The sequence below is a fragment of the Apium graveolens genome, chromosome 2 (assembly GCF_009905375.1).
Source record: "Apium graveolens cultivar Ventura chromosome 2, ASM990537v1, whole genome shotgun sequence".
NCBI classification, from domain to species: Eukaryota; Viridiplantae; Streptophyta; class Magnoliopsida; order Apiales; family Apiaceae; genus Apium; species Apium graveolens.
The window spans coordinates 112,928,883-112,949,548 of record NC_133648.1 but is presented as its reverse complement, the minus strand read 5'-3'; the positions used below and the strand labels follow the sequence as shown (position 1 = coordinate 112,949,548).

General features: G+C 36.5%; 4 protein-coding genes across 4 annotated transcripts; 1 reads left to right on the top strand and 3 right to left on the bottom strand.

The window, feature by feature from the left end:
- Nucleotides 1-10,168: 10,168 nt before the first annotated feature.
- Nucleotides 10,169-13,962, top strand: LOC141707758 (putative protein phosphatase 2C 25). The gene is made up of 4 exons (XM_074511101.1): nucleotides 10,169-10,907; nucleotides 11,490-11,854; nucleotides 12,867-13,103; nucleotides 13,195-13,962. The coding sequence occupies exons 1-4, from the start codon at nucleotides 10,559-10,561 to the stop codon at nucleotides 13,459-13,461; spliced, it is 1,218 nt and encodes a 405-aa protein (XP_074367202.1). The 5' UTR covers nucleotides 10,169-10,558; the 3' UTR covers nucleotides 13,462-13,962.
- A 2,121-nt stretch (nucleotides 13,963-16,083) lies between these two features.
- Nucleotides 16,084-16,626, bottom strand: LOC141692268 (protein VACUOLELESS GAMETOPHYTES-like). The gene has a single exon (XM_074497013.1). The coding sequence runs from the start codon at nucleotides 16,624-16,626 to the stop codon at nucleotides 16,084-16,086; it is 543 nt and encodes a 180-aa protein (XP_074353114.1).
- Nucleotides 16,627-17,522: 896 nt separating this feature from the next.
- Nucleotides 17,523-18,233, bottom strand: LOC141692258 (protein VACUOLELESS GAMETOPHYTES-like). The gene has a single exon (XM_074497002.1). It carries the CDS (start codon nucleotides 18,231-18,233, stop codon nucleotides 17,523-17,525), a length of 711 nt encoding a protein of 236 aa, XP_074353103.1.
- Nucleotides 18,234-19,306: 1,073 nt separating this feature from the next.
- Nucleotides 19,307-20,008, bottom strand: LOC141692250 (protein VACUOLELESS GAMETOPHYTES-like). The gene has a single exon (XM_074496992.1). The coding sequence runs from the start codon at nucleotides 20,006-20,008 to the stop codon at nucleotides 19,307-19,309; it is 702 nt and encodes a 233-aa protein (XP_074353093.1).
- Nucleotides 20,009-20,666: the final 658 nt, after the last annotated feature.

Below are 20,666 nucleotides of genomic sequence, written 5' to 3'. Positions count from 1 at the left end.
AGATGGAGTGATTAGTGTGTGCATTAAGCTAAATAACAGACAAAGAGTAAAGTCTGATTCACTTCAGTACATCTTAGAAATAAGGCATAACTAAAATTTTGCTAAAGAGCTGTCACTGTCCTAAAACCTACTGATGAATGAGTTCATGCTTAAGTTCACCTCAACTGTTTTGTACTAATTTTATGCATCTTTTGAAATTCTATTTTACAGTGGCTTCTCAGTGTAAGTGAGTCACGACTGTGTATCAGAATTTATGCTATTATCAGAGTATTTCTCCAGTAATCATAGACTGTGAAAAGTCACCAAGAAAATATTTTGCTTTTCTAATGCATATCTACTTAATACCAGCAATGCACTTGGGTCGTCCCTTCCATATTTTTACTCTAGATCTCAAAGGAGTACCTGATTTTATTCTTTGATCTTTTTGCTTTTTCTTTTGATAAGTGAGGTTTATCAGCACTTAGTACATTCAGCAGTTTTACAAGTATCAGAACTTAACAGATGAGTAGCATTATTCTAATTTGTGACTTAGTAATAAGATATACAAAGTAAACTTAACTAAGCTCAATTATCAGAATTTGCTAGTGTCATAGGATTTCCACTGAAATAATTACTTCTTACATGGAATCATTTGTTTATTGAAGACTACTAGGTCAGTATCTAGCACAGTTATCCTCATAGGATTGAATAGGTACTTGAACAGACATATCACTTATCAGAGTTTAGAAACATATATCAGACAACAGTCAGTACTTAAAGACATTTATCAATTAAGCACAGAATGCACAATGAGATTAATTATGTAAATACTGAGCATAAAGTCTGATAACACAGAACAAGACTAAGCAGATTTAAAGAAAGAACCTGAAACCATTCCAAGTTCATTTACCAATCTTGTAAAAGTAGCTTCACACAGTGGTTTTGTGAAGATATCTGCTAGTTGTTGATCTGTGGGAACAAAATGCAATTCCACTGTACCTTCATCCATATGTTCCCTGATGAAGTGGTACCTGATGCTGATGTGCTTTGTCATTGAGTGTTGAACTGGATTACCTGTCATAGCAATAGCACTTTGATTATCACAGTAAATAGGGATTTTGAAATATGTTAACCCATAATCCAGTAACTGATTCTTCATCCAAAGAATCTGTGCACAACAGCTTCCTGCAGCAATATACTCTGCTTCTGCAGTTGATGTGGAAATTGACTTTTGTTTCTTTCTGTACCAAGAAACCAATCTGCCTCCAAGAAATTGACAGCTTCCACTTGTGCTTTTTCTGTCAATTTTGCAACCTGCAAAATCTGCATCTGAGTAACCTATTAGTTTAAAATCTGATTCTCTAGGATACCATAATCCCAGAGCAGCTGTTCCTTTAAGATACTTAAAGATTCTTTTTACAGCTGTTAAGTGAGGTTCTCTTGGATCTGCTTGAAATCTTGCACAAAGACAGGTAGCATACATGATATCAGGTCTACTAGCAGTTAGATAGAGTAGAGAGCCAATCATACCTCTGTAGTCAGTAATATCTACTGATTTACCGGTATCCTTATCCAGTTTTGTTGCAGTGGCCATTGGAGTGGATGCACTTGAACAATCTTGCATTCCGAATTTCTTCAGCAAGTTTCTGGTGTACTTGGTTTGACAAATAAAAGTGCCTTCCTCATTCTGCTTGACTTGAAGGCCCAGAAAATAGCTAAGTTCCCCCATCATACTCATCTGATATCTTGACTGCATTAGTTTGACAAACTTTTTGCAAAGTTTGTCATTTGTAGATCCAAAAATGATATCATCAACATAAATCTGGACCAGAAGTAAGTCCTTTCCATGGTTGAGGTAGAACAGTGTTTTGTCTATTGTCCCTCGGTTGAATCCACTTTCCAGAAGAAACTGAGCTAAAGTCTCATACCATGCTCTAGGAGCTTGCTTAAGTCCATAAAGTGCTTTGTCAAGCCTGTAGACATAATCTGGATGTTTGGTATCTACAAAACCTGGAGGTTGTTCAACATATACCTCCTCCTCCAATTCTCCATTGAGAAAAGCACTTTTCACATCCATTTGAAAGACAGTAAACTTTTTTGTGAGCAGCATAAGCCAAGAATATCCTTATGGCTTCTAACCTAGCAACTGGTGCAAATGTTTCATCATAATCAATTCCCTCCTGTTGAGAATATCCTTTTGCAACCAGCCTTGCCTTATTCCTTGTAATTATGCCATCACTGTCAGTTTTGTTTCTGAATACCCACTTTGTACCAACAACAGATCTATTCTTTGGTCTTGGCACTAGGGTCCAGACTTTGTTTCTTTCAAATTCATTCAACTCTTCCTGCATTGCTTGCACCCAATCAGCATCTTGAAGAGTTTCTTCCACTTTCTTTAGCTCAGTCTGAGAGAGAAAAGAATTGTAAAGACATTCATTTGAAGTACTTGTTCTAGTTCTGACACCTGCATCAGGATTTCCAATTATCAAATCGGGTGTATGTGATTTTGTCCACTTCCTTGCAGATGGAAGGTTTTCTCTAGAACTGGATGCTCCCCCATGATCCATGCTATCTTCATTTTCATTTTCTGATGCTCCCCCTGAAACTATGCTCTCTGAGTTGGAGTCTTCAGTATTTAAATTTTCAGCACTATCAGAACTTGGCTTATCAGAACTTGACGAATCAGAATTTGAAGAGCCAGATGTATGTTCTGATGTTTCTTGAGCTGTGGTAGGATCTTGAGTATGCTCCCCCTGCATCGGTGCATCTTCCCTTGGCGTAGCCACCACAGTTTCAAAAATATCAGAGTTTATTCCATCAGAGTTTACAGTATCAGGACTTAGACTTTCAGGATTTTCAGTATCAGAATTTGAGTCTTCATTTTCAAATCTTAGCTGATCATGGTCAATGAAATCTTCAAGACCAGTAATCTTTTTGTCATCAAAAGAGACATTAATAGATTCCATGACCACTTTTGTTCTCAAATTATAGACTCTGAAGGCTTTTGTGGAAAGTGGATATCCAACAAAGATTCCTTCATCAGCTTTTAGATCAAACTTTGATAGCTGTTCAGGATGAGTCTTTAGAAACAAAACACTTGCATCCAAATACATGAAAATATTTCAGATTTGGCTTCTTTTTCTTCACCATCTCATATGGTGTTTTTCCATGCTTGTTAATGAGTGTTGCATTTTGAGTAAAACAAGCAGTCTGCACAGCTTCAGCCCAGAAATAGGTTGGAAGCTTTGCTTCTTCAAGCATTGTACGTGCAGCTTCAATGAGAGTTCTATTTTTCCTTTCAACAACTCCATTTTGCTGTGAAGTTCCAGGAGCAGAAAATTCCTGCTTTATTCCATGGCTTTTGCAGAACTCTTCCATTATCAAATTCTTGAACTCAGTGCCATTATCACTCCTTAAAACTTTCACAGAATCTTTGACCATTTTATCCAGATGTTTGATATGATCAATCAAGGTTGATGCAGTTTCACTTTTTGTATGCAAGAAATACACCCATGTGTATCTGGTGAACTCATCCACTATGACCAACGCATACTTCTTCTTTGCAATAGACATGACATTTACTGGACCAAATAGATCAACATGTATTAGATGATAAGGCTCAAGAATTGATGATTCAGTCTTGCTCTTGAATGAAGATTTTCTTTGTTTGGCTTTCTGACATGAATCACAAAGACCATCAGGAGCAAATACTGTGTTTGGAAATCCTCTCACAAGATCTTTCTTGACCAGTTCATTTATATTGTTGAAATTTAAATGAGAGAGTTTCTTATGCCAATTCCAGCTTTCTTCAATTGATGCTCTACTCATCAGACAGATTGTAGAACCATCAGTACTTGTTGAAAGCTTAGCTTCATAAATGTTACCACGCCTGTATCCTTTCAGAACAACTTTGCCTTTTGATTTACTCACAATTTCACAGTGTTCTTTAAAGAAATCAACATGATAACCTCTGTCACAGATTTGACTTATACTCAGTAGGTTGTGTTTAAGTCCTGAGACTAGAGCTACTTGTTTAATTATGACATTTCCAAGATTGATATTGCCATATCCCAATGTTTTTCCAATGTTGCCATCTCCATAAGAAACACTTGGGCCAGCTTTCTCCACAAAGTCTGATAGCAGGGCCTTATTTCCATTCATATGTCCTGAACATCCACTGTCCAGAACTAGAATATTTTTCCTGTTGCCCTGCAATCACAAAGACCACTAATTATTAATTTTAAGGACCCAGACTTGCTTGGATCCTTTGGCCTTATTAAGTTTGTTAACATTTGCAGTGGATTTAGCATCAGAGTTTATGTTAACATTTTTCTTATCAGAACTTACACTATCAGACTTTGAATCAGAATTTACACTAGAAGGAACAATGGAAACTTTCTTCAAAGAAGGTTTTATTTGATAATAATCATAGTACAAACTATGATATTCCTTACAAGTATAAATGGAATGCCATAAACTACCACAATGAAAGCAAGGATTTTGTGGTTTGTATCTAACAGACTGACTCTTAACTCCTGATTTTGAAGGTAAGGAGTTAATATTCTTATTCTTCCTGCAAAAATAAGCCAGATGGTTAGAACTTCCACAGTTATGACATGTTTTCCTAGGAGCATCAGGAACAGGTTTATAATCATTGCTTTTATTCACACCTTCCTTTCCATTCCTATTTTTCCTAGGTGATTTTACCTTGTTTGCATTCTTGACATCTTTCAGCTTATGCTTAAGCTGCTTCTTTGTCATTAAGCCTATGTTCACTTCAGCTGTCTTTTCCTGTTTTAGTTTATCAGAAGTTAATTTCTTTGTAACTTCTGATTTTTCATTTTCAGACTTTACAGTTACAAACTTAACAGGTTTTAACTTTGGCTTTTGTTTATCAACAGACTTAATTTCTTCAGTTCCTTTATCTTTCTTATCTTCTCCATAACCTAAGCCCTCTTTCCAGTTTCCACTACTTAGCAAATTTTGAGTTGTTTTGCCAGAGTTAGTCCAAGTCCTGATAATCTCTCTTTCCTTTTCTAACTCAGTTTTTAGAGATCCATTTAATTTTAGCACTTCATTCCTAACATAAAAATCATCATCTCTATCCTTCTGAGTTTGATGGAACATGACTAACTCTTTTTCTAAGAAATCATTTCTTTTCTTAAATGCAAGATTTTCAGAAGTTAATCTTTCACATGTTAAAGTTTGATCTCTATAGCTAACAAACATGGTTTTAAGATATCTTCTCAACTCATTAATATCATCAGTATGAAAAGCATAAGTAGTCTGAGGTACCTTTGTTTCAGCAGCTTCAGAACTGCTCTCAGCACTTTCTTTATCAGCATTTGCCATCAATGCATAGTTTTCCTCACTTTCAGAGTCTGAGGTGTCTGTCCAGCTTTTCTTCTTTGTGACAAGAGCCTTGCCTTTGTCACCCTTTACCTTCTTGCAGTCAGGAGATATGTGGCCTTTCTCACCACAATTATAGCATTTAACATTGGTATAATCTCCTCTATCAGACTTTCCTCCTCTGCCTTCAGATCTTCTGAAATTCTTCTTATCAGAACTTATGCCTTTCCTGGAAAACTTCTTTCCCTTCCTGAACTTCCTGTATGCAATCTTTGTGATTCCTTTCACCATAAGAGCACACAGCTTCATCATCTCCTCATCAGCATCAGTCTCAGGCAAGCTTTCAGAATCTGAGTCATCATCATTCTCAGAACTTGATGACTCGGTATCAGACTTTATGAAAAGAGCTTTTCCCTTGTCTTTCTTTGAGGAAGCTGCTTTGGGGAATTCTTCTTCAGCCTTAAGAGCAACTGTCCTTGACTTTCCTCCTTTCCTCTTGCTTCTTTGTTCCATCTCCAGCTCATGAGTCTTGAGCATTCCATAGATTTCGTCAAGAGTTGTTTCATCAAGATTGTAGTTGTCTCTTATTATCGTTGCCTTCAAATCCCAGCATTCAGGAAGAGCTAACAGGAACTTAAGGTTTGAATCTTCAAGTTCATACTCTTTATCAACCAATGACAAATCATTCAAAAGTTTGACAAATCTATCATATAAATCATTCAATGACTCATTAGTCTTTGAGTCAAAGTGTTCATACTCTTGAGTGAGTATTGTCTTCCTGTTCTTCTTAATTGTGTCAGTTCCCTGACACCTTGTTTCCAGAACATCCCATATCTCCTTAGCAGTCTTGCAGTTGATTACCCTGTTTGACATTACATTATCAATGGCACTATGCAGTAAGTGTCATACCTTAGCATCCTTAGCAATTGATGCTATGTCTTCAGCAGTATAATCACTCTTCTCCTTTGGTACGGTCTTTGCTGCTTCACCTGCAACTGCAACAGCGAGTTTGGTTGGTTTGTGAGGGCCTTCCTTGATTCTATCAAGGTATTCTGGATCTGTTGCTTCCAGGAACATGGTCATCTTTACCTTCCATATGGGATATTCAGATGGTCTCAGTATGAGAACTCTGATGGTCTCATACCGACTCTGAATTTGTGTCTTTGGTGGTTCCTCAGTTTTGGTAGGCTTAGTTGGAGTTTCTGTGTCCGACATGATTGTGTTTGGATCTTTAACTGTATGTATGTTAACAGATAGGCTCTGATACCAATTGTTAGGTCACACACACACTGTAGAGGGGGTGAATACAGTGTATAGTACACTCAAATCAAACTTTAAGAACTTAAGTAACAGAAAACAAACTTTATTGAAACAATAAACTCTGTTACAATATGGAACTGTTATCTCTCAGTGATGAACAAATATCACGAGAGCTGCTAGGGTTACAATGAATAATCTTCTCTAATAATGATAACACTTATAGTGTAAACCCTATATCTGTGTTTATATACTACACAGTTACAAGATAATCGCTAATTGATATGGAATATAATTCTGCTTCCTAAAATATATCAATCAGATATCTTTTCTTCCAAGTATTCCATTCTTTACAGAATTCCTTCTTCATGCATATCTCTTCTTATGTTTATCTTGATCTTCTTTCCTTTAATCAGCTACTGTCCTTATCTGATTGTCCTTCAGCACTTAAGTTCTGATATCTATCTTCTGACGATTATCTCCTGATAACATATGTACTGATATCCTTAAGTCCTGACTTCCAGTATAAGTACTGATCAACAGTTAAGTACTGATTTATCCTGTTCAAGTAAGATCTGAAAGCTAAACATAAAACATATTAGCCATGACATTATCAAATATATCTAACATAACTATCATAGTTTGCCATCATAGTTTGTCACAGAAGATATCAGAATTTATCAAATCAGTATTTGACAGAGGATGACATCATCATAGTTTACATCATTATCTGTCAAAAGCTGTATCACAGGAAGTAATTGATTCTTTGATAACTATTATAATTTACAGATATATGCCGGTGTAAGAATTTAGATAATTGTAACAATCAATAGTCGGATATGTATTAGGATTCCTTATTCATGTATATCATATGAACTAGATTGATTGTGTAACTGTGCAGTATATAAGCACATATTAAGTTAACACTAAAGTGTCGATTATTGTTATATCATTATTGTAACCTAGCAGCTCTCAAGGATATCTGTACATCTTTTGAGAGAGTTTTACAACAATTTTTATTCATAACATATAAACTGTTCTTTATCATTGAGTTACAATTCAATTTGATTGTAATATACTGTATTCACCCCCCTCTACAGTATACTTAAAGGCCTAATAGATGTAAATTCGGTAGTGACTTGGATATTTAAAATGGTTTTAGAGCTCTCCTGGCCAAAAATGCAGAATCACTGCCCAGGTTCCGTACATGTGATTGGGGGCTCTACGAGGACGTCCGCCCGGGTTTCGCTAGTGTGTTTATGGGCTCGATGAGGACGTCGACCTATAAAATAGTGGTGTTTGTAATATCCTAAATCTATAAGAATTAGAGCATTGGGGTCATTTATAAAGATATGTTTACAACCAATGTACAGAAAATTACTAGCTCTTTTAGACTGATTTGTGGTGGTTTGTTGGATCCTAGGGACCTAGGGATGGAAAAATAATCTGATTCGATGGATACGCGATCCGAATCCCGAAATTTTAGATTTATCGAACCCGATTTTTTGAATTTGGATTTGGATTTAATTTTAAAACCTGAAAATTTTTGAATTTAGATTTTAGGTATACCGATCCGAAACCCGATCCGAAATCAGAAACTCGATCCAAACCCGATCTGAATCCGAAAGTCAAAAACCCCCTAATATCACAAGTATATATATATTATCAATATATATATTACATATTATAATATATTATATTTAATTTAAATATATATTATACATTATACAATATACAGATATTATGTAATTATTAGAACTTATATTTTTTATACTTATGTTAAAAAATACTCCCTCCGTCCTTTTGATTTCTTATCAAAAGGATTGGACACGGAATTTAAGAAATATGTATAAAGTAGTGAAAAAAGTGAAAGAAAAGTGTGTGAAGTGGTGGGATCCATTGATTTTTAATGTATAAAAGGGAGATAGTAGGGTAAAAGTAGTGTGAAAAGGGAGGAAAAATGGGAAAATGTTGGGACCCATTGACTATTTTTGGTAAGTTTTGAAATGTAAAGAAATGAATGTGATATCCCAAAAAGGAAAATATAAAGAAATGAAAAGGACGGAGGGAGTAACTAATAATAAATTTAATGAAATTTAATTATTGAATAATTTAAAAAGGTGATAAGATGAAAATAATATCTCAGTGATAAATCTAATTAGTTGGCTATCAATTGAATTGATTATTAAAATATCAGTTGTACATGTAAGAACACAATTAATGTTGTGTTGCAATGGTTGAAAATCACACATTAAAATTCCCCGGCAAAATTGCGTGTTCGATCTCAAACACTTGCAATATTAATAATTATATAATTTTTTGGATTTCGGGTTCGAATTTTGGGTTCGGGGTTCAGATATTAATATCTAATCTAAAAAACCTGAATCTGATCCGAAATGTATTAGATCGGCTTCGGGTATTCATTTTCGGGTATTTTCCGGGCTCGAGTATGGATAAAAATTTCGGTTTTGGATATGAATACTGTCATACTCAACCGGGTCTGACCCGATTGTCATCCCTATTGGGTGCGATATGCATTCGGTTGATTCGGTTGTGGGATTAAATATTATATTATCAAAATAAAAAATTGTCTTGAAAATCATTTATAAAAAAATAAGAAAAATTTCAAATAGTACTCTTAACCATAATTTTAGTTATAAAATTATTTGGATATATATACAAGTTTGTGCAAGAAATTGTATAATTATATAAACAGGCTCGTGCCGTATACGGTTTTTTTAGGCTGGTATTATACAAGTAACCCTTGTAGCATTTTACCTGTTTTACAAAATTTGCCTCCACAATAAAAATTTGTTGTCATTCACGCTCCTCCCTAGGATTAGAACTATGCTGGTCCTTACACAAAGCAAAATGGGTCTAGATCCGAATAACTGAATCGAAATTCATGAAACCGAGATCCGATCTGAAATCCGAATCATACAATCCGATATTATCTGAAAATCGATTTAAACCGATCCGAAAAATATTCGAACCGAAAATTTAACCAAAAATGATCTGAAATACAAGATCCGATTATAACTTGGAACCGATTAAAACCGAATAATATATTACCCGAACCGAATATGACCCGAAATAAGCAAAATTTATACTTTAAACAATTTTATGTTTATGATATTATACTTATTTAATCATATTCTTTTTGTAAAAGTACATTATATTGCATTAAAAATACTAAATTAAATAAAAAGGATATTTTTTGAATCTCAAAAATTTAAAAAATAAATAAGTTATGATCCGAAAATATCCGAACCAAATTTGATCCGAACATAATTTTGTCCGATCTTAATCCGAATTTTATCCAATTTTAATCTGAATTAGATCCGAACCGAATCACATCCGATTCGATCCGAATGGTCTTCAAATATATCATAATCCGAAAGTAGATCCGATCCGAAATTGATCCGATCCGAAACCAAACCGGTTATCCGAATTGTCATGTCTACTGGTTGTAGGTTACCGTCACACACACAGTTTCCTACTTCCCTTCGAGTTTCTTCGTCTATATATATGAGTCTGCATCATCCCTATTTCTTCTAAATCCTCATTACATCTTATCTTTTCTTTCTTCTCTCTTGTATCTATCTAGTCCACATTTTTAATGATACTCCTATTTTCTAAGAAAATTTTATCTATGTTTTTTTGTTTCTACAGTCTCTAATTATGACTTTTTCTTATCAAACCAAGTTTGTTATATTCATCAAACTATTCTTGTAAACAGTTTCTGTGTTTCTGCATAACAACTTTTGTCTGCTTTTGCATGAGTTTTGTATTCTTGTTTGTAATTTTCTATTACAGTCCTTGAAATCTTGAACTCTGCAATTGAACTGCCTTTTGTCACTACAATCACCACACAGTACTCTGTGTCTTCGAATAGTAAAATCTAATATTTGAGAATATTTTTTTCTGTTGTGGTTGAGAGTTTGTATGGCCTAGTTGAGGTAGGAAATGAGGGATGTTTTCTTGGTTGGGAAGGATAGTAATGGCTTGTTGGCGTCCGGTGAGTCAATATGCCCGTATGAACAAGGATAGTAATGGTAGCGGTAACAGTAACAATAGTACTCATAACAATGATGATAATGATGATGGTAGTGTTTTGCCGGATCCTCTTCTATGGTGCAAAGACCTTGAAAAACACTTTTATGGGGAACTATCGTTCGCGATAGTACAGGCCAATGAGGTTATTGAGGATCACAGCCAGGTTGAGACAGGCCAAAGTGCCACTTTTGTTGGAGTTTATGATGGTCATGGCGGCCCTGAAGCATCCCGTTTCATTCGTGATCATCTGTTTCTTCATCTAATGAGTAAGACCTGTTTTCACTTTGTGTTTGTTAGTGTATTATTTACCATTGCTAGTAAAATTTTAAAGACTGATTTTATGTTTATTTACAGTTCAAATGTTGAAGCGATGGATTTTGAGTGTTTTTTTTTTGTTTTTCAATTATGTTGTTCTTTTATTGTAACAAGAGGTCGAGGTTTTAAGTCTCAGTAGATATGTCAAATGTACGTAAGTTCTCCTGGTTTAGACTACTATTGAAGCGTTTGAAGAGTGCAAGGGACTAAGATCCATGATAACTGTATCTTACAGGGTTTAAATACCTCTTTCTATTCATGGGTCATTAATATGTTCTATTGCTTTCTTTTTTGGCCTTGGACTAATTATTTGTTTAGCTGTTTCTTAAGGGCTTACAATAAAAAATTGGAAGCACCTTCTTTTCTTTGAATACAAATGGTGATCATTTTTCGTTGAACATCCTAGTCCTTCCACTGTTTTTATCAAATGGTATCAACAGTTGTATAATACACACTTCAAGTCTAAAATACTAATTTTTGAAGTGCGTTATTGACCCTGAACTCGTTTGTGAAGCCTTTATATATCGTTTCAGGAATTGCACGAGAAAATGGAACAATATCAGAGGACCACCTTAAGAATGCGTTTTCCGCCACTGAAGATGGATTTCTCTCTCTTGTGCGAAGGACAATTGAAATAAAACCTTTAATGGCATCAATTGGTTCTTGCTGTTTGGTTGGAGTAATTTGGAGAGGCATATTATACATCGCTAATCTGGGTGATTCCAGAGCTGTTATTGGTTCTGTATGTAGATCTAATAAAATTGTTGCAGAGCAGTTGACTAGGGATCATAATGCTAGCACTGAGGAGGTTAGGAATGAACTCATCTCAGCACATCCCGAGGATTCACATATATTAGTTATGAAGCATGGTGTGTGGCGCATAAAGGGAATCATTCAGGTTTATTTGGATATTTATTTTTAGCTGATTTTGAGTTTACTTGCAGTAAATATTCTTGTATAATGTGAACATGTTGATAAATCCGTAAATGTATGCCTCTATCTCCTAATAAAATGTTGTTTTGTCCATCCTTTCACTTTCCTCTATCTTACAATTGACATTCAAAAAGTTTCAAGAAATATAATGTATGTGGGAGAGAAACTCTGAGTTGCAAGTCTATTAGCTTTATTACAATCATGGTGAAGTTGGTGTTTCTTCAGAATTCGACCATCAATTTCATTATCATCTTGAAGTACTATATTTTTCTTCTTACTACACCTTCTTGGTTTTTCCCTTTCATACCCGTGTCCAAACTAGGGACAGGTTTCTCATGTCAGCCAAATGTTGAATACTGAGTTTGACACTTGGATCCTTGTCGTTTCCAAAACTTCAGACCTGAGTCCACACAACATAGGTTAAAACTACCCGGCCATAATTTTTGCATGGTTGTGGCAATTGTTTTTCCTGGAGTAATGCTGGTTGTGGCATTGTATCGGTTTTAACATGTTTGGTGTTTGCACTCTAGATCTATCGCTTTTAAGCTATTGACCTGTTGTACAACTTCTTAGCCTGTAGTTCTGTTCTGTTCTATACCATAACTAAATCTAAAACTTAATTTCAATGCAAAATTGGCAAGAACTCAAGGCTATTCTCATAGACTGCCAAAAGCTAAGTGTAAAAATAATTTTTTTCAAAGTTCCAGATACCCTACTTTAGCTTGTTTCGACTTGTAATCAGATTTTTGGATGCTTCTCTTGTAATTCTATCCACTTGAAATATAGGCATTATATGTTTTGGTGCACAAACTCTCTTTTTTTCCTTCTACTTGCCAGTTAATAGCTACTATAACAGTTTTTCATTTCAGTTCATACTTTCTTATATCATATTCACGATTTTAACTATGTATACTTTTCCCCCCTTCATTTTGGCATCTTACACCTGCTATTTTTGTATGTTGGATAACTGGTATCAGGTATCTAGATCCATAGGCGATGCATACTTAAAAAGACCAGAGTTCTCCCTGGATCCATCATTTCCGCGATTTCACCTTCCAGAGCCTATTCACAGCCCAGTACTAAGATCTGACCCATCTATATGTACACGAGAGTTACAACCCAATGACAAATTTCTTATATTTGCATCTGATGGACTTTGGGAACACATGACAAATCAAGAGGCAGCTGAGATTGTGCACAATAATCCCAGAGCAGTATGTTTTACTCTCTCATGCTGTTTATACGAACATTGCACTACATATGCTTAGTAATCATCGTAAATTCTTCTGACTTATATAAATTCAGGGTATTGCAAGTAGACTTCTTACGACAGCTTTGCATGAAGCAGCTCGAAAAAGACAGATGAGGTATGATGATCTTAAAAAGTTACAGAAAGGGGTCAGGCGTTTCTTTCATGATGACATTACTGTTGTTGTGATCTTCATGGACAATGGGTCGATGGAGACAAGTACAGATGCGCCTCAACTCTCTGTACGAGGAGGCATTGACACTATTGGGCCGTCAAGGTTCAACATTGTAGGAGAGACTGATGGAAATGCTAAGTCTGCTTAAAGAAGAGCACATGATCGCCATGATTTTATCTCCAGAACCTCTTCAAAAGTTATGGGATTTTTTTTCCTTTTTATCTATGTTGATATTTAATGGGAAGGGGGTTATGAGTTGGGTTGTTGCACATAACTTGCGGAAAGGACATACTGATGATCAATAACTGTGAAGGAAGCCATCACCTAGTTTTTTAGGTCGAGATAGACCCACAATAGCACCTAATGGTGGCATGATACAACTCAAGTTTCAAAGACATCTGGTATAACCCGAATCAGTTTAGAGAAGCTCATCCACATGTTGAGGGGATTATTCTTGGCAGGTTGTCTCACAAACAAAATGTACAATATGTTTCTTTGCCCCTAGATTCTGACCTGCAGCTGTCTTATATTTTTGGCATCTTTCTGTTTCTCCTGCCCTCCTGTGGCACATTAAAGCTGTGCAGTTTGTGTATGAAACTCTGTGCATAATCAACTGATCAAGTTATGCAATTTTTCCTTGCAACTGAAAGCACGGTATCTATTTAAATTTACATGTTTCTCTCACTTGAAAAATGTTGGGATATATCAAAATTGCCAAAAAGTATTTATAAAAATATTAATTTCAACCATTAGATTGCCTTCAATTTGTACAAAACCTTGTCCAAACCAAACTTTTCTTGAACAGACCGAATGCTGAACTGTGCATAGCATATCGATTCATTTACAACCCTAGACATCACTTAAACTAGCTTCAAGGAGTTGGTATCAGGTCTACTTTTAATATTTTATTACATATACCAGTATGTAACATACGGGCTGAGCAAGCCTAACTCCACATTAGTATGATATTGTCCCAAAACCTCCCAAAAGGCCTCATACTAATTGGAGTTGTCTGACTGCTTATATTCTAGCAAACTGCCCTTCCCACAAGCGATGTGGGACAACTCCTAACAATCTCCCCTTTCACACATCGGGCCCGACACCTGTCGATTCTACCTCCTGACTGTGAATCTGGCTCCCCCTTGACCCATACTGGAAGTCCATCTGGCTATCTGCTCCCCCTAGGCCCATACTAGAAGGACCACCTGCCTTTTCCTTGAGCCCATTCCGGAGCAATCCCATCTGGCTCTTCCTAGGTCCATTCTGGAGCCCACGTGAGATTGTTATGTACCATCACAACCATAGCTCTGATACCCCGCTTTGGGCCGAGCCCGCACGAGTTTGTTTTTGGGCACCTTCCAAAAGGCCTCGTACTAATTGAAGTTAGCTGGCTGCTTATATTATAGCAAACTGCCCCTCCCACAAACGATGTGGGACAACTCCTAACAATCTCCCCCTTCACAAATCGGGCTGCTTCCCCTAGGCCCATACTGGAAGGCCCGTCTGCCTTTTCCTTGAGCACATTCTGGGGCAAGCCCATCTGGCTCTTCCTATGTCACTTCTGGAGCCCATCTGAGATTGTTATGGACCGTTTATAACCTGAAGCTCTGATACCACTTGTTGGGCTTGCTGAACAGGCCTAACTCCACATTAGTATGATATTGTCCGCTTTGGGCCGAGCCCGCACGGGTTTGTTTTTGGGCACCTCCCAAAAAACTTTATACTAATTGGAGTTGTCTGGCTGCTTATATTCTAGCAAACTGCCCTTCCCACAAACGATTCACACATCGCCCGTACGAGTTTGTTTTTGGGCACCTCCCAAAAGACCTCATACTAATTGGAGTTAGCTGGCTGCTTATATTCTAGCAAATTGCCCTCCCACAAACGATGTGGGACAACTCGTAACATTATTTGTACCATAATTTATTTGTTCAGGACTTGACAGTTTCAATATTAGAAATATAGAGAGAGGGGGAGAGAGAGCCAGAAGGTAGACGTCAGATAACGTAATTTTGGTGATTTAGAATTCTAGAAAAACTATTGCAAACACAGTCTGCAAAATGTAAATTATAGTTTACGGTCATTTGTTGTTGTGGATGCTTGATATTCAGTGGTTGATGAGTCTGCAAGTGCTCTTTTCATAGTTGATTCTGGATCTTTTTTAAATACACACACAGATTTGCTCTCGTTCTGTTTTATTTGTTATTGCGGATGCTCTAAATTTAACTATTATTTGGTACTGCTGATTTTAAAGTTCAGTGTTTAACAATTCTGCAAGTTTTTGAAACACAAACACAGTTCTGCTATCAGAATGTGTGTACTTGAAAGCACAGTTCACTATTTCTAAGCCATACGAAAGATTCTTTATGAGGATTGAAGACTGTTTTGCAGTTTCTTACAGGGGAGGCCATCAGGCCTTCAGAAACTATGGATAGGTCTAGCAGGTGACCAGACTTTCCTTTAAAAACAATACTAAGCAGTGGAATAGAAATAATTAATCGCCTGTATATATATAGGAACTAGTTCATGAATTTATTAGAAGAAATTCCCTTAGTTTGTGCAGTGTTCACTGATTGTATTTTATAAGGTGGCTTGAACCACAAAATCGATCACAGATCTCCATTGCTGACACTATTAACAGTAGAAACATGTTCGACAAATCATAATATGGAAGCCTTAAAATTGTAAACAGAAGTCAATATATTCACCTGCATATAGGTGGTATATCATCATCATCCTCTTCCTTGTTCGTAATTAACCTCCCCATATCCTATGAGGCATCCACAAACAGGACAGGCTTCACCTCGTTTGTGCCACAAAAAGTGTGCACACCGAAGTCACATTCAGCACAATAGTAGCTCCAGTGCTTGGAGTCCAACGACGTGGTACAAATATTACAAATTTCCCGTCCATCTCTATCAGGGTTTCCAGTAGAGAGTTTAAGCTCATGTCGATGGCACCTGTGAGTTATCTTCAATGGCATAAATGCACACTGTACATGAAGATCTACTTGGCACACTGCGCAACAATAAGAAAACGCACTTCCCGGTTTGCCACAGGCATCACATAAAAATGAACCTGATTCGTATGTTGGGGATGGAAAAAGAATGAGCGGGTGTGTGACATCTGCAGGGTGCATAATATGGCGATTAGCATTGCCACAGTGCTCGTGGAGGTAAAAACTGCACTGAAAGCAAGCATATACGAATCCCGAGCTGCAGTCTAATTCGCAACCAGAGCATCGTATGTTCTGACCTTGCTGAACTTGATGAAATACTAGATTATGATTGTGGCTAAAGTGTTTATACTCCATTAATCTCTCAACAAGTTTTTTAGTTTTCTTGTGTGTGATCTTTAGGTGTGGATAGGGAACCCCTAAATACAAATACATGTCAGATAAGAACTCTTATTATTAAATGAAGTCAAATGTAAAGATTCTTATGGCTGTGTAGACAATTGGAAGAATTAGTTGTACAGAACCAACAAGTGGGTTAATCAAACACTTGACAAAGAGGCAACTTCGAGGATGGATCTTGGAAGAAACCAATAGTTGACTTGTAAACTTAATAGGGAAAAGTCAACCAATCCATATGGTGGCCAAGTGATGCACCATAGTCAAAATCAACCGGTGATGCTTCTTTTTGAGTATGATTATCTTATTAATCTTCCCGGTAATCCCGACTCTGTAAAAGTTTGACCAGCAACTTAGAAAGCTCAAAACAAGTGATCTGCTTACTTTGATTGTTTAATTAACTTGTAAGAAGTGATCTATTGTTTAGATGAATATCATGTTAATGAGTTATTGGGTTAAAATCTAATTATCCAAACGACTACTACTATTCTACTCTGTGTGTGATGCATGCCAATGAAATAGATGATTGCGATTAGTGAGCAAATCTATGTAATTTGTTTTAACCAGGATGAAACTCAGACATTTGCGAATTTTATAGTATATGTATTACTATGCCGCATTATAACATAAGGTACCAAACTTTTAAAAGTTAAAATTTGATTTTATAGTTTTATCCTTATTTGTTCTTGAAAAACGATTAACCATGATCCAGTCTAGAAAAGATGAGCCAACAATTCTGGAAAGAAAAAAATTCTTTTATTCCATTTAAAGCAAGCTCGAAATATGCTCTGATCAACCGTAGTGTAGACAAATGAACGTTATTGATCATTGCAGGAATAAATTTACAAGAAATAAAATCAATTTAAACTTGGATTGAATGAGGCCATCAATTGAGCAAGTCCCTGAGCCATTTGCATCTGAAGTTGAAGATTATATGTCTCTGCGATCACCTCTTCTGCAGTCAATCCATTCACCACAGCAGGTTCAGATGACGTTGTTCCAGGGTTAGCTGACGAAACAGCATCAACATACAACTCTGGTTTCACCACATTGGTTGCACAAGATGTGTGCGCACCAAATTCACATTTAATACAAAGATAACAAAATTGCCTTGTGCTCAACGGCTTGGTACAAATCTTACAACAGAACTCGTCAGAAAGTTCGTCCTTTTTATTTGGATCGCCAATATACAACTTGAGCTCATGTTGGTGCAACTTGTGGCTGACCTCAAGAGGCAAGAAAGCGCAGTGAATATGAAGATCAATATCACAAACCACGCAGCAGTAAGAAAAGGAACTGCCAGTTTGTCCACAAGCGTTACAGATGAAGGATCCACTGCAGTAGGTTGGTTTAGGAATGAGAACCAGAGGGTGTTTGGCGTCCGATGGATGTTTTTTTATGTAACGGACAGCATTGGCGCAATAGTCGTGGAGAAAGTAGTTGCACTGCAAACATGCGTATGTGTTGTTGAGACAGAGCCTTTCGCAGCGGGAACAGTGGACTGTTTGGCCTTGTATCACTTGGTGGTTCTTCAAGTTGTGCTTGTGGCTGAAGTCCTTGTACTCCATTGTCTTTGAAAATGGAAATGCAAGGCACAGTGGAGACTTGCAAACTTCGGGGTGTATATATATAAATGAATGCATTAACTTAATATATTATTCAGAAATGTAAAAGAAAGTAGATTGATTGAGACCAAAGAGACGAGGACTACTTGTAGCGTCAGACTCAGTGTAATGCGCTGTAGATTCTTTTAGTAATAGATATTACTAGTTCCTTAGCTTCGAAAGTCGGTCCACTAGACATGTGCTCACAGTTAAATCTTTTGAGCAGCTTGCAAACCTTAATATATAAATCTTTAGTCAAACATAATTTTTGAGCTGAACCATGTCCGACTTCCTCTAATTCTTAACGAAGCAAAGTTGATTAGCGCAGAATCCGAATCAACACGCCAAGTTTTTGGCTCTGCTATAAGAAAAAGTCAATGAATACTTACAGTGACCAATATGGATATGCACGTCTTAAGTCGCCAGCCAACGCATTCAACTCCAACTAAAGAGTTCAAAACAACTAAGCCGCTTACTTAATTTGCTTGATTAAGTTGTTAATGTTCCTAATATAATTTTTAATAATGCATTAATAGCTTTACTACTCCATGACCAGCAAAGCTTGCGCTTGAGACGTAATGCCCATGATTGATAAATGAATAAAAGGTACATGTAACTTGTATACCTTGTCCGTATTTGTTACAGCTACTACTAAGTCTACTACTGAGTCTACAAGGCAGAGCAAACCACTCTCATCTAAGCCAGCTTCAACCAAGTCTCTCACAAGTTAGTCATGAGCTGAGCTGGAAAAAGTTAGTTAGAATCCAGCTGTCCATCAGCTGTATATTCAGTTACTTCCTTACTGTATATATACACTAGTCTAAACTCTATTGTAAAGTTGAGAAGATTGAATAAAAGTTTAAGTTTATCTTCTTCATTTCTGTTACATTCAGCTATATCACTCTGCAATTTGTAAAACTGACAGTATTTTACCCAAAAATATTATTTAATTAAAGCAGACGGATGAATTGAACAACCAAGCAAGGTACAGCAGTTTTTCAATTATTACAGAAACTAATTGATTCACTAGAATTCAATCAACTTAGACTTGGATTGAATGAAGCCATCATCTGAGCAAGTCCCTGAGCCATCTGCATCTGGAGTTGAAGATTATACAACTCTACTATCACCTCTTCAGCAGTCGGTTCATTCACTGAATTCGATGATGCTGCTTCAGTATTAGCCGACGAATCATCAACGACGTACAACTCTGGTTTGACCTCATTGGTTGCACAAAATGTGTGCACACCAAATTCACAATCAAGACAATAATAACAAAAATTCCTAGTGTTCAACACCTTGCTACAAATCCTACAAAACTCATCAGGAATTTCATCCTTTTGATTAATAATACCAAGGTACAATTTCAGCTCATGCTGGTGCGACTTATGACTCACCCTAAGAGGCAAGAAAGCGCAATGAACATGAAGATCAATCTCACAAAGCGCGCAACAATAAGAAAACGAACTGCCAGTATCTCCGCAAGCGTTACAGATGAATGATCCGCTGCAGTAAGTTGGTTTGGGGATGAGAACAAGAGGGTGTTGTGCATCTGATGGATGTTTTTTTATGTAACGAGCAGCGCTAGCACAATGGTCATGGAGAAAGTAGTTGCACTGCCAGCACGCGTAGACCGTGTTGTGGCAGAGTCTTTCGCAGCCGGAGCAACGGATGGTTTGGCCTTCTGTTACTTGGTGGATCTTTAAGTTGTGATGGTGGCTGAAGTGCCTGTATTCCATTGTCTGTCTAGGAACCAGATGATAATAATGCAAGGCCACAATTGAGACTTGGAAACTTTGTTATGTATGCAAAGTCAATCGTGTACACTTCTACATAATTGACTGGGCGGGTTTTATTTGATTAATAAGAGTATATGGATGAATATCTGCATTTAACGTTGACATCTTAAGTTTGATGTGAAAATACACGCCGCAGATTGGAATTTACAAGTTTTTACCGGTCTAAACAACTTATTCCGTAACATTATAATTCACAAGTTATTGAACATTTTAAAAAAATTGAAAACATTCTAGTAGTTTTTTTTACAAGAAACATGTTCTAGTAGTTAAACGTGAATATAATAAAAGTATCCATGTTTTCAATAACATTGGCCTATCAACAGAATTATTTGATTGAATTATTTGGATGCTCTAACTTCCTAGACGGATGATTATGATAGTAAACCTGCACAAGCAGCATTGGATTTTGTAAAAAAAACATGTACCACAAACGGAAGTGGTAATATGTTTTTCTATATTGAAACAACCTAGTCATCAGAAATCAGCTCTGAAAGGTTAAAAAGGTTATAAATTGACTTTTTACACTACAGTTATAAATTATTACTGTCCTTTACAAGTTAAAAAGGTTAAAATTGGGTTGCATATATATAGCCATATT